Source organism: Monodelphis domestica, chromosome 4 (assembly GCF_027887165.1).
Source record: "Monodelphis domestica isolate mMonDom1 chromosome 4, mMonDom1.pri, whole genome shotgun sequence".
NCBI classification, from domain to species: domain Eukaryota; kingdom Metazoa; phylum Chordata; class Mammalia; order Didelphimorphia; family Didelphidae; genus Monodelphis; species Monodelphis domestica.
Window position 1 is genome coordinate 11,480,299 of NC_077230.1, and position 13,340 is coordinate 11,493,638.

Consider the following 13,340-nt stretch of genomic DNA (forward strand, 5'->3'; position numbering starts at 1 on the left):
GCCAAATTCTTTTCTTCGGGGCTCAGACCTCCTATACCAGTCTCAACGCTGGGACTGAAGAGAACACAAATTCAGCCAAGACATCCCTACAGAAGTGTGCAGGACCTCACCCTGACATAAGGTCTAAAGTCAGGAAGTCAACTGGAAGAGTGAACAGTGTGAAAGTCCCACCACATGAAAAGCTGTTATAATAATAAAGATGACAAGAAAAAAAATAGCTTGGGTATATGTTCAACTAGAATTTCTGGAAGAAGTGGAACAAAGTCTTAAAATGTTTTATTAAGTGAAATGTAAGGACTGGAAGAAAGAAATAGAAATAGCACCTTGGGAAAAGTGCCAAACCTTGCCCAATTAACAGGCTTCCTGAAAATTGGAATGACTCCTCTAGAAATTAATAACTTCATAAAAGCCAAGAACTATTAAAACAAAGCCAAACTAGAATAAATTTACTCTTACCAAAAACATCTACCGAAAAAAGAGATCATGTAAGAACCACTGAACTACTTGAAATATACAACCAAGAAACTATCTAGACAATATTTTGAGAAAGGATAAAAGAAAAGTACTCTGATCACTTAGACTCAAGGGCAAAATGAAAATAGGAAGAAAACATCAGTCATCAAAGAAAATTCCCAAATACGTTGCAGTGAAAGTCAAAGCTTCTGGGTCAAAAACAAAATGTAGTAAACAGACATGATAGACATTCAATTTCTGAGTCAGAGTGAGGATCACTCAAAATTTAGCAATCACTACTATAAAGGAACAGAAATGGGAATACAGTATTCCAAAAGGTAACAAAGAATAACAGCCAGCAATGCTGAATGTAATTGTACAGCATGAGGGGTAGATCTTAATGGAATAAAGGACTTCCAAGAACTCCTGAAGAAAAGATTAGAAGAGAACAGAAAAGTTGAAAGTATGATAAAAAAAAATTTTAATGTCATTGGGGAAAAATTTCCAAAAGATAAATAAGAGCCAAGAAGAAAAAGCAAGCAGTCATAAACATGGAGAGGTTTCACTTGCTAACGATGATACAAGTGTACCCTCATAATACTGTATCGAGTCATAGAAGAAATCTAAGACTGAAAAAGGAAGAAGAATATACTTGGCAGGGGGAAAGGGAAAGGGGAAAATCTCACATAATTAGAGTGCACAAGTAGATTGAAAGAGCGGGTGAATGGGTGACACTTGAACCTCACTCTCATCTAAACTGGTCAAAGAAGAGAATACACACAACTGGGTAGGGAAATACAGTTCCTTCAATGTTCAATAGGGAAGGAAAGGGGGGATAGAGGTGGGGAATAAGTGGGAGGGGAGATTAGGGGAAGAATTAGACTTTAAACACTCAAAGAAAGATTGATCGTGAAGTGGGATTTAAAAGAAAGAGAAAAATGTGTGGTTTGACTCAGTGAGGGAAAGAAAACAAGGACAGGGGAGCAGAATTAGATTGCACCAAGCTTCCAGCACTGGTACTGAGCCAATTCTCCTCTCACCAGCCTCTTCTATTTTATAAAGAGAGCAAGAAATAATGAAAATTAAAATTAAATTACACATACCCTTTGACCCAGTGCAGAAAGGAACAAAGAAAGAACTTTGTTTTAACTGGAATTATGTCTAAAAACAGTCTCGGGGAAGGAGGTGTTGATGTGATATTACCAGTAATGTCCCCCATCCCTCCAAAAGTCATAGCAACATTTTTGGGAACACAAGGCACAAAAATGTTCTAGTTCCTCCTTGCATTTCTTGTTTATTCAAAGTGGTTCTATTTTTTTTTTCATTTTTGAAAAAAAAAAGTTGAGAGAAAGTCAATACAGTTCATCTAGGACACTGATTCTATTAGGAAGAATCTTAAAAACTCATTTAGAAAAAGCCTCAAAATCTTTAATAACCTTAAGTAACCAGGTTTAGTCCTCAAATACAATACATAGGCTCTGTACTAATATTTTTATTCGCCATTTGGTTTGTATTTCAATCAATTTTACACTTGTATTTTGCTTTTTAAAAAGATGTCCCAATTAAAAAGAAACAAATATTCTACAAGAATACTGATAATGTTGATAGAGGACAGTTGCAGATCTTGTTAGGCATGCCCATAGTTAGCCTGAAAGCTCAACTACCATTAGGAAAATTGAAATAACTACAAATCCAGGACCTTATGAGAATAAGAGAAATAATCTACGCACATCACTACCATTGGATTTGTATTGTTCTCAAAGGGGCAAGTTTCTTTCAATGTAAAGCAATGAAACATTCTTACTACAAAGGAAGGTACCGAAGGCTAATAGGAATTCACCCAATAGGAAGTCATCAGATTGCTGCTTAGAGGAAGAACTTTTGAAATCCTGCAGTAAGAAAACAACATGATCTTTATGAAGCTATGAATAAAGCTAGCTATGTTACCAGGAATCGATTACTCAATAAAGTATATGATCTTGGTAGTTTACTCCCATTTGTTTCCTATTGCTCCTGAACAACAGGATAGCTCTATTTCAATCTACATCCAATCAGACCCTTTGCCAATATTGATCCAATTGTAAGTAAAGACTTCCAGTTCATGACGAATCACAGTCAAAAGGGGATTTCTGAAAACCCTGTCCAAAAAAAATATAGATCTTTGGTACAATGTTGGTAACTTGATAGGTTGTTTGTATTTTGGTGCCTGGCACATAGCAAGTCCTATATAAATGTGAGCTCTTGCTATTATTCTTTCAATTTAAAGCAATTAGAAAACAGAAACCAGGATAATTAAGTCCAATATATTTTGACCAGAACATTAATAAATTAGTGGTTGACATGTTTGAATACTATCTGTAGGAGGATCCCTGAAAACTCAGGAAATAAAATACAATCCTATTGTTAGAAACCTAATTAAGTCATTCGAAATTTACTAAATCTCTACAAGAACCATGCTCAGCTCTGCTCATTTCTGGAGGGATGTATAAAATGAGTTTCTGTTCTCTGAGATGAGAGCCCGGTGTCTGAGGTTTGAAGTCTGGAGATGAGAAACTCTTGGTGTGAGGGTCAGGATTTAGAATAAAATCCCCAAGAATGCCCAGGATCCATGATTTCCAAATTTTAACTTCTTTTCAGTTGATCCTCAAAGTAACAAAATCTGGAGAAGAGACGTGAACTACCTATCATTGATGATCTTTAAAACACACACACACACTCTTTGCCTTCTCTCTAAGAATCAATATTGATTCTAAGGCAAAACAGTAAGGACTAGGCAATGAGGATTATATGACTTGTCCTGGGTTACAGAGCTGGGAAGTATATGAGGCCAAATTTGAACCCAAGATCTCCCATCTTTGGGCCTGGTTCTCAATTCACTGAGCTACCCTCCCCCACCCCCAAACATTCATTTAAAAATGTTTTGGATTAAAAACATTCTCCCTTCCCCTGCCCCTCTTGAATTCCTTGAGAAGACAACCAATACATGATGCGTCAACTTTACTATGTTTCCAGGATCACACACAAATTCCTCTTTCGTTTTTTTTAAATCCTTAACCTGGTCCTTCCCTCCCCAGTCTTTATTGTACTTCAGTCCTCACCACCCTCTGCAATCCTGGCACACTGACCTCTTTGCTCTTCCCATATTCCATCTGTGTGGAGTAGAGATGAATAATGAGTCGTGTTAGCTTTAGGTAGGAATAATAGAGACAATTTCTGATCAATTATCCCTGTAACTCCTGTATAGATTAGGTCAGCTAGACCAGCATTGGCAAAGACGTGGCACGCGTGCACAGCTGGCACTTGGGGAGCTACTCCATTCCCCCTCTTCCCAGCCAGCTGCAGGACATTTTTGCATGCCCCCCCCCCCCTCCAGCTCCCCAAAGCAAGCACTTTCTCAACTCTCAGGTAATCTGGGGGCTCCTAGAGAGCCTGAATTTGCCCTCTGGGCATTCGAACTGGAAAAGGTTCCAACAAGGATTATTGAGAGAAGAGAGAAAAGCAGCCCATCTATCCCTACACGACAAACGGTAGAGACATCCTCTCCAGAAAGCGAATAGTCCATTCCCTCATCCAAGCCCCTTCTTATTGCCTTCAAAGCGGCCAAACGTCTTTCCTTTTCTTTGAATGGATTCTCAATTCCTGAATTATGACTAAAACTGAGAAAGTGTCCATTGGAGAAAAACTCATGATTCAAAGAGCTGAGAACCCAAAAGGGGGTAAGGGATATGGCAGATAGGAAACCAATGGCTGAAACGCAGCTGATGGGTAACTCAGGGCACCGCCGAATAGCCTTCCTATAAAATAGGAATTCTAGTGGGCGTGGCGGAGGGAAGGCCCAGCAATGTTCCCTGCAGGCTGCTTTTTCTCTGATACAAGCCGCTCACTGTCACCGTCTTGTCTAAGTCTCCTGTCTGCTCATTAGAGTGATTTCTGGGGGTGCTAGGCCCACCCCCCACGCCCCCACCTCCACCCAACATCCATTTCCAGCCTCCCTGCCTGTGCATTTCCTAGTCCCCCACGCCCAGCATTTCCCCCCTTCCCACTTCTGCCCGGTAGTTTCTTGGACCCTCGAGTCTCAACACAAACCCCGCCCAGTGCTTCAGGAATGCTTGCTGCCAGCTTATCTCGCAGGGTTAGCTGTTTGTTTTCTGAGCTCTCCCACGAACAAGAGCTTCAGAACTCGGATGTCTCTTAGTGTCCACACAGAAGGTTCCTCCCTCTGCCGTCACACGTGGTCCCTTGAAATAAGACTTTTAGAGGCTCATTAGAGGATTGTAGGGAAAACAAGTTGGGGGGGGGGGGAACAAATATTTCTGAACTCAATAATGATCACAGAGAATAGAGGGGGCAAAACCAAACCAAACAAAGCAATGCATCCGCCCTTTGAAAGGTTTGTGGTTTCACTTCTTGTTTCCCCCTCCAGGAATTTAGGCCCCTGGAAGCCTGGCGCTTATTTCCCTCAGGATAGAGACAGACAGATTAGGAAAGAGAAGGGAGAATTGAGGAAGTTGATCACCCTCATCCCTCTCTTATCTGAGGGAGGAAGAGCTGCGCCTGCCCGCGCCCTTTATAACAAGTGTCAGTCTGCTCCAGCTGGGTCAGATCCGCACCCTCCCTGGCACCGCAGAGCAGCAGCCTCTGACGGGTCCCGTCGGGTCAGTGAGTCCGAGTTCCTTCCCTCTCCCGCAGCAAAGTCATGTCCTCCAGCAGCCGAGTAGCCGTGGTGACGGGGAGTAACAAGGGCATCGGCTTCGCCATCGTGCGCGATCTGTGCCAGAAGTTCTCGGGAGATGTGATTCTCACGTCCCGGGACACGACGCGGGGCCAGGCGGCTACGAAGAAGCTGCAGGAAGAGGGACTCAACCCGATTTTCCACCAGCTGGACATCGATGACCCGCAGAGCATCCGGACCCTGCGGGATTTTCTCAAGGAACGCTACGGGGGTGTGGACGTGCTGGTCAACAATGCGGGAATCGCCTTCAAGGGTACGAGACCTGGGAATGGAGTGTGTGTGTGTGTGTGTGTGTGTGTGTGTGTGTGTGTGTGTGTGTGTGTGTGTGTGTGTGTGTGTGTGTGTGTGAATGAAAGTCGCTAAAATTGATTGTGCTGAATGGAAAATTCAGAACTCCTCACTCCGGGAGAAATGGGAGTGAAGAGGCCGGCGCCCGAGTTCTTCGGGGCAAGTGACCTTAGAGTACAGGGCTGGCAACAACTACTGTGTGTTGGCTCATTCTGTTGTTGTTCAGTCGTGTCCGACTCGGTCCCTGTGGTCTTCTTGGCCAAGACGCTGAAGTGGTTTGCATTTCCGTTTTTAGTGCATTAAGCATGCATACCTGTTAAGTGACTGGCCCAGAGTCACACCGCTAGTGAGTACCTCAGGTCAAAATTGAATTCAGGTCTTTCCTGACTCCTGCGCTCTATCCATTGAGCCATCTAGCTGTCCCTACCTTGAGAAGGTATTTTATATCATTTTGTTTCTATCTCCCATCGCCTTCCTGGTGTATGTGTTGTAGCCTTCCAGTGAGAGCCGGGACAGTTCATTTTTCGTGTACTGTATCCCCAGGGCTGTTTTCTGTTTGCACCCAGTTTTGTGCTTCAGTGAATGCTTATTGTAGTTGCTGAATAACAGGACCTTCCAAAGCATCGTGGGGCAAATTGCCGCTTCTGAATTTCACAAGGAGTCCAATTCCGTGGAAGTTCTTGGCTAGGCAATGTTACTGGGCCCCTACTATTGTGTTTTGTGTTTGTGTCATCACGAATTGCATTTACACACGCTTTCTCAGAGAAGTTTAAGCCTCAGTGAAAACTCGAACTCAGTTCTGTAACGCACCAACTAGTCGAGGTATTTGGGGGAATTTTTCCTTTTTCCTTTATTTTTTTTCCTTTAAACATTATTTTTATTTGGTCAATTTCTAACATTATTCCTTGGTTACAACAATCACATTATTTCCCTCCCTCCCCTACCGACACCCCTCCCGTAGCCGACGTGCAATTCCACTGGGTAATACATGTGTCCTTGATCTGATCCCATTTCCATGTTGTTGGTATTTGCACTAGGATGTTCATTTAGAGTCTCCATCCCCAACCACATCCCCTCGACCCATGTGATCAAGCAGTTGCTTTTCTTTGGTGTTTTTACTCCTTCAGTTCTTTCTCTGTATGTGTTTATTGTTGTTGTTTTTTCTTTTCTCATAGATCCCTCCAGTTTATTCAGGATCACTGCATTGACCCTAATGGAGAAGTCCATTACATTTGATTGTACCTCAGTGTGTCAGTCTCTGTGTACAATGTCATCCTGGTTCTGCTCCCCTCACTCTGCATCACTTCCTGGAGGTCGTTCCAGTCTCCATGGAATTCCTCCACTTTATTATTCCTTTAAGCACAAGAGTATCCCATCACCAACATATACCACAATGTGTTCAGCCTCATTTTCCAATTTTTGGCCACCACAAAGAGCACAGCTATGAATGTTCTTGTACAAGTCTTTTTCCTTATTATCTCTTTGGGGTACAAACTCAGCAGTGCTATGGCTGGCTCAAAGGGCAGACAGTCTTTTAAAGCCCTTTGGGCATAGTTCCAAATTGCCTTCCAGAATGGTTGGATCATTTCACAACTCCACCAGCAATGAATTAATGTCCCTGCTTTGCCACATCCCCTCCAGCATTCATTACTTTGCATAGCTGTCATGTTAGCCAATCTGCTAGGTGTGAGGTGATACCTCAGGGTTGTTTTGATTTGCATTTCTCTGATTATAAGGGATTTCGATTCTTTTTCCTTTAAGTGTCCCAGTAGAGTAAGTTCGGCTACACCTGCAGACTCTACCTTTCTGACCATGAGCAAGTCACTTCATCTGTTTCCCCAATGGTGATATGGCCATAATAAAAGCACCTATTGTCAAGGTTGTTGTGAGTGTTGTAAAATGTCTGACACGTAATAATAGCTTTAGAAATGCTTTCTCCTTTGAATGTTATTTGAATTTATTTGTTTTAGAAAGAATAAAGTTCAGTGTGTTATTGATTAACTTACTCTTGGGTTTCTTCCCTTCCCCCTCTCCTTTTTTAGCTACTGATCCCACACCTTTTCCAATGCAAGCTGAAGTGACCATGAAAACCAACTTTTTTGGCACCAAAGCTGTATCTGCAGAATTAATGCCTTTAGTGAAACCTCAAGGTAAATTCATTATTTGAAATATAAAGCTGTGATTTTGTTTATAGAAGCAGGAAACTCTATAATTGTCCAAATTAAATGGTAAACAAAAGATTTATGTTCTATTTCTAAAAATTGCCTTGCCTTATTATTCCTTAATTCTAGACCTTGATTCTGACAGCTTAAAAAAATTAGATTCTATAAGCTCTTAATACCACATCTGTTTCTTTGATACTTTTCTCCCTCTTAAATTCAGGGAGATTGGCAAAAATCTGACTACATTACAGTAATATAAATTATGCTTATAACAATAAGTTATAATAGCAAAAAAGGGGGAAGAGAATAAAAATCAAATCAAGTCTCTCCCCTCAACAGAAGAGAGAGTATTCAAAAAGGTTTATTTTTCAGAGAAACCTGAAATATAAGTTATTTCAAAAGGAGACAAATTTAATTTTTAGTTCTTTGCAAAATCCAGCTTGGTACACCTCCAACACTCTTAGAGGAAGCTTTATTTCTCTGAAAGAAATCTTCTGGTTAGTTTGTGAAACTGTAGTCATCCATTCTGATGGCAGAATCTTAAATACATCTCTTGTTATATATGTAGTGAATAAAGGGAAGCCTTCTTCACGCCTTTACATTATCAGAAGGAAACTGAATAATACAATTGTCATTAAAGTCACTCTCTTCATCAGAGGAGCCCACTCACCTCTTACATATTTGGCATATGCTTTTGGTAAAGCAGGCAATCAGAGCAATTTTAAAAATTGAAATATGTACATCTTTGATGATTGATATTTTCTATTTCTTACATCACTATTGGATCCCTTTTCCCCTCCCAGAAATCTAAGTCATATGGAATATAGTATTTTTTAGAGGTGGGGATTCAACACAACTGAACAATACAATGAAATGAAAATACAATGAAATCACGTGCGATATGTAACACCTTCAGACTTTCTACCTCTGCGAAGGGCTGGGTTGTTAGTATCTTCTCAAATCTCCTGATTTGATTCTCACTTGATCTTTATCATTTTGTTATATTTATTTTTTCTTTTATATACTTATTGATCTTTCCATTTCCATTGCTTGGTTTTAATTTATTAATAGTATTTCTTTCCAGGTATTTCAGCCCTTCTCTAAGCTCCCCACACCATCTAGCATCATCTGGCAAAGAGCAATTAAAAAAAAAGTATGTTCCAGAAAAAAGTTGATCATTAGAATAAAGCAACATTTTAAGTGTAGTATAAACGTTTATAAGGCAGTTGGCTTCTGCTCACATGTGTTAAGGCAATCTTTAGAGTAAGAAACATTTTAACAGTGTGAGGATTTATCATTACCGGGATGATAGAGCCGTGTACAAATTATCCTCCTGCTGGATATTTGAGGTAATCAGATGATTTCATTGTCTAATGGCTTCATTTTCTGATTCTCCAAAGAGAGCTGAATAGTCAAAATAGCAAGAGGTCAAAAGATACAGCAGCAAACTCCATAGGTTACCAGTATGGTGATAGGCACGTGCGTGTGCGCACGCACACGCGCACACACACACACAGTGTGATGGAGAAATGTTAATAAGGAAGATTACACTTAAATATGTGGCATGTGTCTATCACACACATACACTGCCCCCTACAACTGACTGTTAAACATTTAGTGTTTTTGGTCTACCCCAGAGTGAGGTCACAGAGTGAGGTCATCTAAGGATAATTGTAACGAAAATGAAACTGATTTCCTTTTCATCCTTTTCCTCTTTGTAACACTATAAGTGACCCACTAACCCACCATGCACAGGGTGATTCACTCAACAGATTTTCTTTTCTTTTAACACCTTTTAGGTAGAGATGAGGAGGATATAGAAAAGTATAAAATGTAATAATACACAACAATATTTGAGTTCTATTAAGTACTATATACAAGTACTATCAGAACTTTCAGCTGAGACAGTAGTCAGATGTGCAAAGAATGAGACATTTGAGCCTGGTCTCAGATAATGAGAGATGAGGGAAGAGAACATTATAGGTAGAGCAGATAGCATGAACAAAGATAGGAGAGAAAAGGAGATTTTGCTTGTTTTTTCTTTTCATTTTCTTTAAAAATTCTAATCTCAAGGGAAGAATCCTCTTTTCTCTGTAAAGTGATATGTAAAGCATATTCCCAAAACACTTTGGGTGATTTTCATTTATTTATATATATATTGGGTAATAGATTTATGGATATAAGATAGAATCAGAGATGATATTGAAGATCATTTAACCCAGCCTACAAAAAAGTTAGTCTTTCTTTCTTTCTTTCTTTCTTTCTTTCTTTCTTTCTTTCTTTCTTTCTTTCTTTCTTTCTTTCTTTCTTTCTTTCTTTCTTTCTTTCTTTCTTTCTTTCTTTCTTTCTTTCTTTCTTTCTTTCTTTCTTTCTTTCTTTCTTTCTTTCTTTCTTTCTTTCTTTCTTTCTTTCTTTCTTTCTTTCTTTCTTTCTTTCTTTCTTTCTTTCTCTTCCTTCCTTCCATCTTAGAATCAATACTATGTATTGGTTCTAAGGCAGAAGAACAGTAAGGGCTAGGCAATGGGGTTTAAGTGACTTGCCCAGGGTCACACAGCTAGGAAGTGTCTGAGGCCAGATTTGAACCTAGGACCTCCTATCTCTAGGCCAGACTCTCAATCCACTGAGCCACCCAGCTGTACCCCCTTATATTTTCTCATTACTTTACCTCCTAAGTCTGAAGTGTTTAACCTGAGGGTGTGGGTATAATAAACAGTTCATTTATGGGCAAGGGTATACCTTTTTAGTCAGCATGTTAATGTGTGTTAGGGAGATATCCCAGAGTATTTGCTACATTAAAATAATGATAATGATATAATTTTGAATGTTTTTGTTAAAAAAGGCCACAGAAATGACAGAATATTGGACCCAGAAGGAACTTCAGATAGGATCACGTGTAATCCTCCTCATTTTTCAGATAAGAAATCTTTATTCCTTAGAATATTCCTTTACAAAAAAAAAAAGAATATTTCTTTAGTTTAAAATATTCCCAAAGAATCCAAAGAATCCAAGGACCCTCATCGGTGATGCATTTACTTAGTGGCAGACCCATTGAGACCAAAATTCATATATAGTCTGACTCCCAGTCAGTGCTCTTGGCATTAATAAAGTTCTTTGGGGAAAATTTACCTTATATTTCAGCCCCCATTTCCTTATCTATATTTAAACTCCCCCCAAAATGTCATATTGATTCTCACTGTCTTCCATATCAGGCATTGTACTCTAGGGTTCTTCCCCAGTGCTTCAAATAAATACAGTTTAAGAGGTGAGGAGAAGAGAAGAAAGCAAGGCTTTATTCCGGTGGGTGGGCGAGGGAGCAGGAAGAAGGGAGACGTCTAGATGTGAACAGAACTACATAGCAATAGGTGCTGCAAGCCAGTGAAAACCATTTGACTAGAATGGTCCCAGCATCCCAGGTTTCATGTATGTTCCAAAAAACTGGGCATTACCCACCTCCAAACATTACTCAGCCTCAGTTCCAACAGTTCTTTCTCTGGAGGCGGATAGCATTCTTTATCAAAAGTCCTTCAGAACTGACATATATGTATATATCCTTGTGTTTCATCGTAGGCAGAGTGGTGAACATCTCTAGCATGATGAGCTTACGTGCTCTTGAAGGCTGCAGCCCAGAACTACAGCAGAAGTTTCGCAGTGACACCATCACAGAGGAAGAGCTGGTGAGGCTCATGGAAAAATTTGTGGAGGATACAAAGAAAGGAGTGCATCAGAAGGAAGGGTGGCCCAACAGTGCTTATGGAGTGACCAAGATTGGAGTCACTGTGTTGTCTAGAATCCATGCCAGGCAGCTGAATGAGCAAAGGAAAGGTGATAAGATTCTTCTGAATGCCTGCTGCCCAGGATGGGTGAGAACTGACATGGCGGGGCCCAAGGCTACCAAGAGTCCAGAAGAAGGAGCTGAAACCCCAGTGTATTTGGCTCTTTTGCCCCCAGATGCTACAGAACCTCACGGCCAGTTTGTCATGGAGAAAAGGGTTGAAAAATGGTAAACTTAGTTTATGAATCCATTCTAGTAATACTAGAATGATAAGTATCCTGGAGTTGATCTAAATGTGCATTTAGAAAGAAATAAAAATAAAAGTATGTTTTGTAGCTTTACTAATTGTCACAGCTAATTCCTAAAGATGTTTTCCTTGAGTTATCTACTAATTATATGGAAGATTTTTAATGACAATATCTTTGTAATGCTGTTGGGGGGAAACCAAGCAAAATTCAGATGGTTTAATTGGAATAAAAGGCTTTTAAAAACTAGGAAGATCATGAAATACTCTGAAGTTTTAATTATTCATGATCAGATTTTACATGTAGAATCTGCTTCATCTCAGAAATAAGTAACACACGAAGATTTCTTACACTGGGAAAGTGCCACACAAGTAATCGCCTTCTGTTGGGGAGTGGAGATGGCACCTATACTTTGGGGTATTTACTGGGACATTCATTATAAGCTGTCAGAGTGACCTTCATGCAAAATAATTTTCTAATACCCTATTGCAGGCTGCTTCTGTTTCAAAGCTTCCTTTTATGAGAAAGCAATACTTCTCTTTTTTCCCCCATGATTCCCAAAATCTTTGGTCGATTTGGGGATCATTTGACTGGTACTAATGCATCACTGGCAAATTACTCAAGAAAACACTCCTTAAAAAGTTTGTGCTCAACCAATGGAGATGTCTGTGGGCTACTTTTGGGGTAATCGTAGCTCAAAGACAAATGGGCAAATGAAACTTAGTGTGGTGGACAGTGGACAGGATTTGTAATCAGAATCTGGGTTTGATCCTAGGTCTGTTCCTTCCTTTGTGATCCTGTGTGCATCCTTTAACTTCTCTGAACCTTAGCAACTAACTCTCAGCCTACCCAGGATTCTGTGGGATTCACATGGTCCAGTGAGGCACTACATAAATAGGAGCAGGTTAGTAGCTTTTTCAGTTCTAAGCTGTACTCAGAAGTCATAAGAAAATCATCTAACTTTGTGTATATTTTTGTGGGTTTTTCCTTCCATGTCACATACATTATGTTCAATTAAGAAATGCTGGGAAGTAATTCTTGGTGTCATCCTGACATTTATTGTAGAAAGTTGTAAATTACAAAATGTCAGTGTCCTGGCCAATCCCCGCTTTGCCAAATGTCCAGTGCATAGACATCACAAATAGAGAGAGAATGAAATTAGCCAGGCCCACCTTCCGTAAAAGTGGAATGCTCCTCTGAACATCTCTTCTCTGAGGGCTTGACCAGACGAGATCTCTTTTTTAAAGCAAGTATATTTTAGAAAGTAAAGATCAATTACATATATAGTAAAAACCAAGGTCACCTCTGGTAGCGGCAAAGCCAAATGATGTGTCATCTTATCTGGATACCTTCCAGGATGCTGAGCATGGGCAAACCTCCCCTTGGCAATGTAAAGATTAAAATTTAGGGGAGACTGAGACAGGTAGAAATTAGTTTCTCTCTGCAAGGAGTATTATATATTTTAGAGGTTTATTAGAGATTAAGGATTAAAGAAAATACAGAATAAGAAACACGTGCCTAGGCCAGAGAGGCCTAGACAATCTCACATCATGGAAGAGCCACGTCTGCTCCAAAATGGAAGTCCCCCCAAGCCTTTGCAATCAGGTTAAATACCTTCTCAATCTCAGCCCAGGTGAGATTACAAAGCATTCTGGGGAAGTGGAGCAAAGGCTTGTGGGGTTTGTAGT

General features: G+C 40.1%; 1 protein-coding gene across 1 annotated transcript; it reads left to right on the forward strand.

Moving 5' to 3' along the window:
* Window positions 1-4,761: 4,761 nt before the first annotated feature.
* LOC100015103 (carbonyl reductase [NADPH] 1-like) lies at window positions 4,762-11,901 on the forward strand. Its single transcript, XM_001365233.5, has 3 exons — window positions 4,762-5,438; window positions 7,516-7,623; window positions 11,203-11,901. The coding sequence occupies exons 1-3, from the start codon at window positions 5,150-5,152 to the stop codon at window positions 11,637-11,639; spliced, it is 834 nt and encodes a 277-aa protein (XP_001365270.2). The 5' UTR covers window positions 4,762-5,149; the 3' UTR covers window positions 11,640-11,901.
* The last annotated feature ends 1,439 nt before the right edge of the window (window positions 11,902-13,340 follow it).

What these genes read in the sequence shown, in the direction of transcription:
- LOC100015103 (XM_001365233.5), top strand. Translation starts at nt 5,150, where the DNA reads ATGTCCTCCAGCAGCCGAGTAGCCGTGGTGACGGGGAGTAACAAGGGC. An exon ending in TGCGGGAATCGCCTTCAAGG is followed by an intron (nt 5,439 to 7,515) that starts GTACGAGACCTG and finishes CTCCTTTTTTAG; the next exon opens with CTACTGATCCCACACCTTTT. An exon ending in GCCTTTAGTGAAACCTCAAG is followed by an intron (nt 7,624 to 11,202) that starts GTAAATTCATTA and finishes GTTTCATCGTAG; the next exon opens with GCAGAGTGGTGAACATCTCT.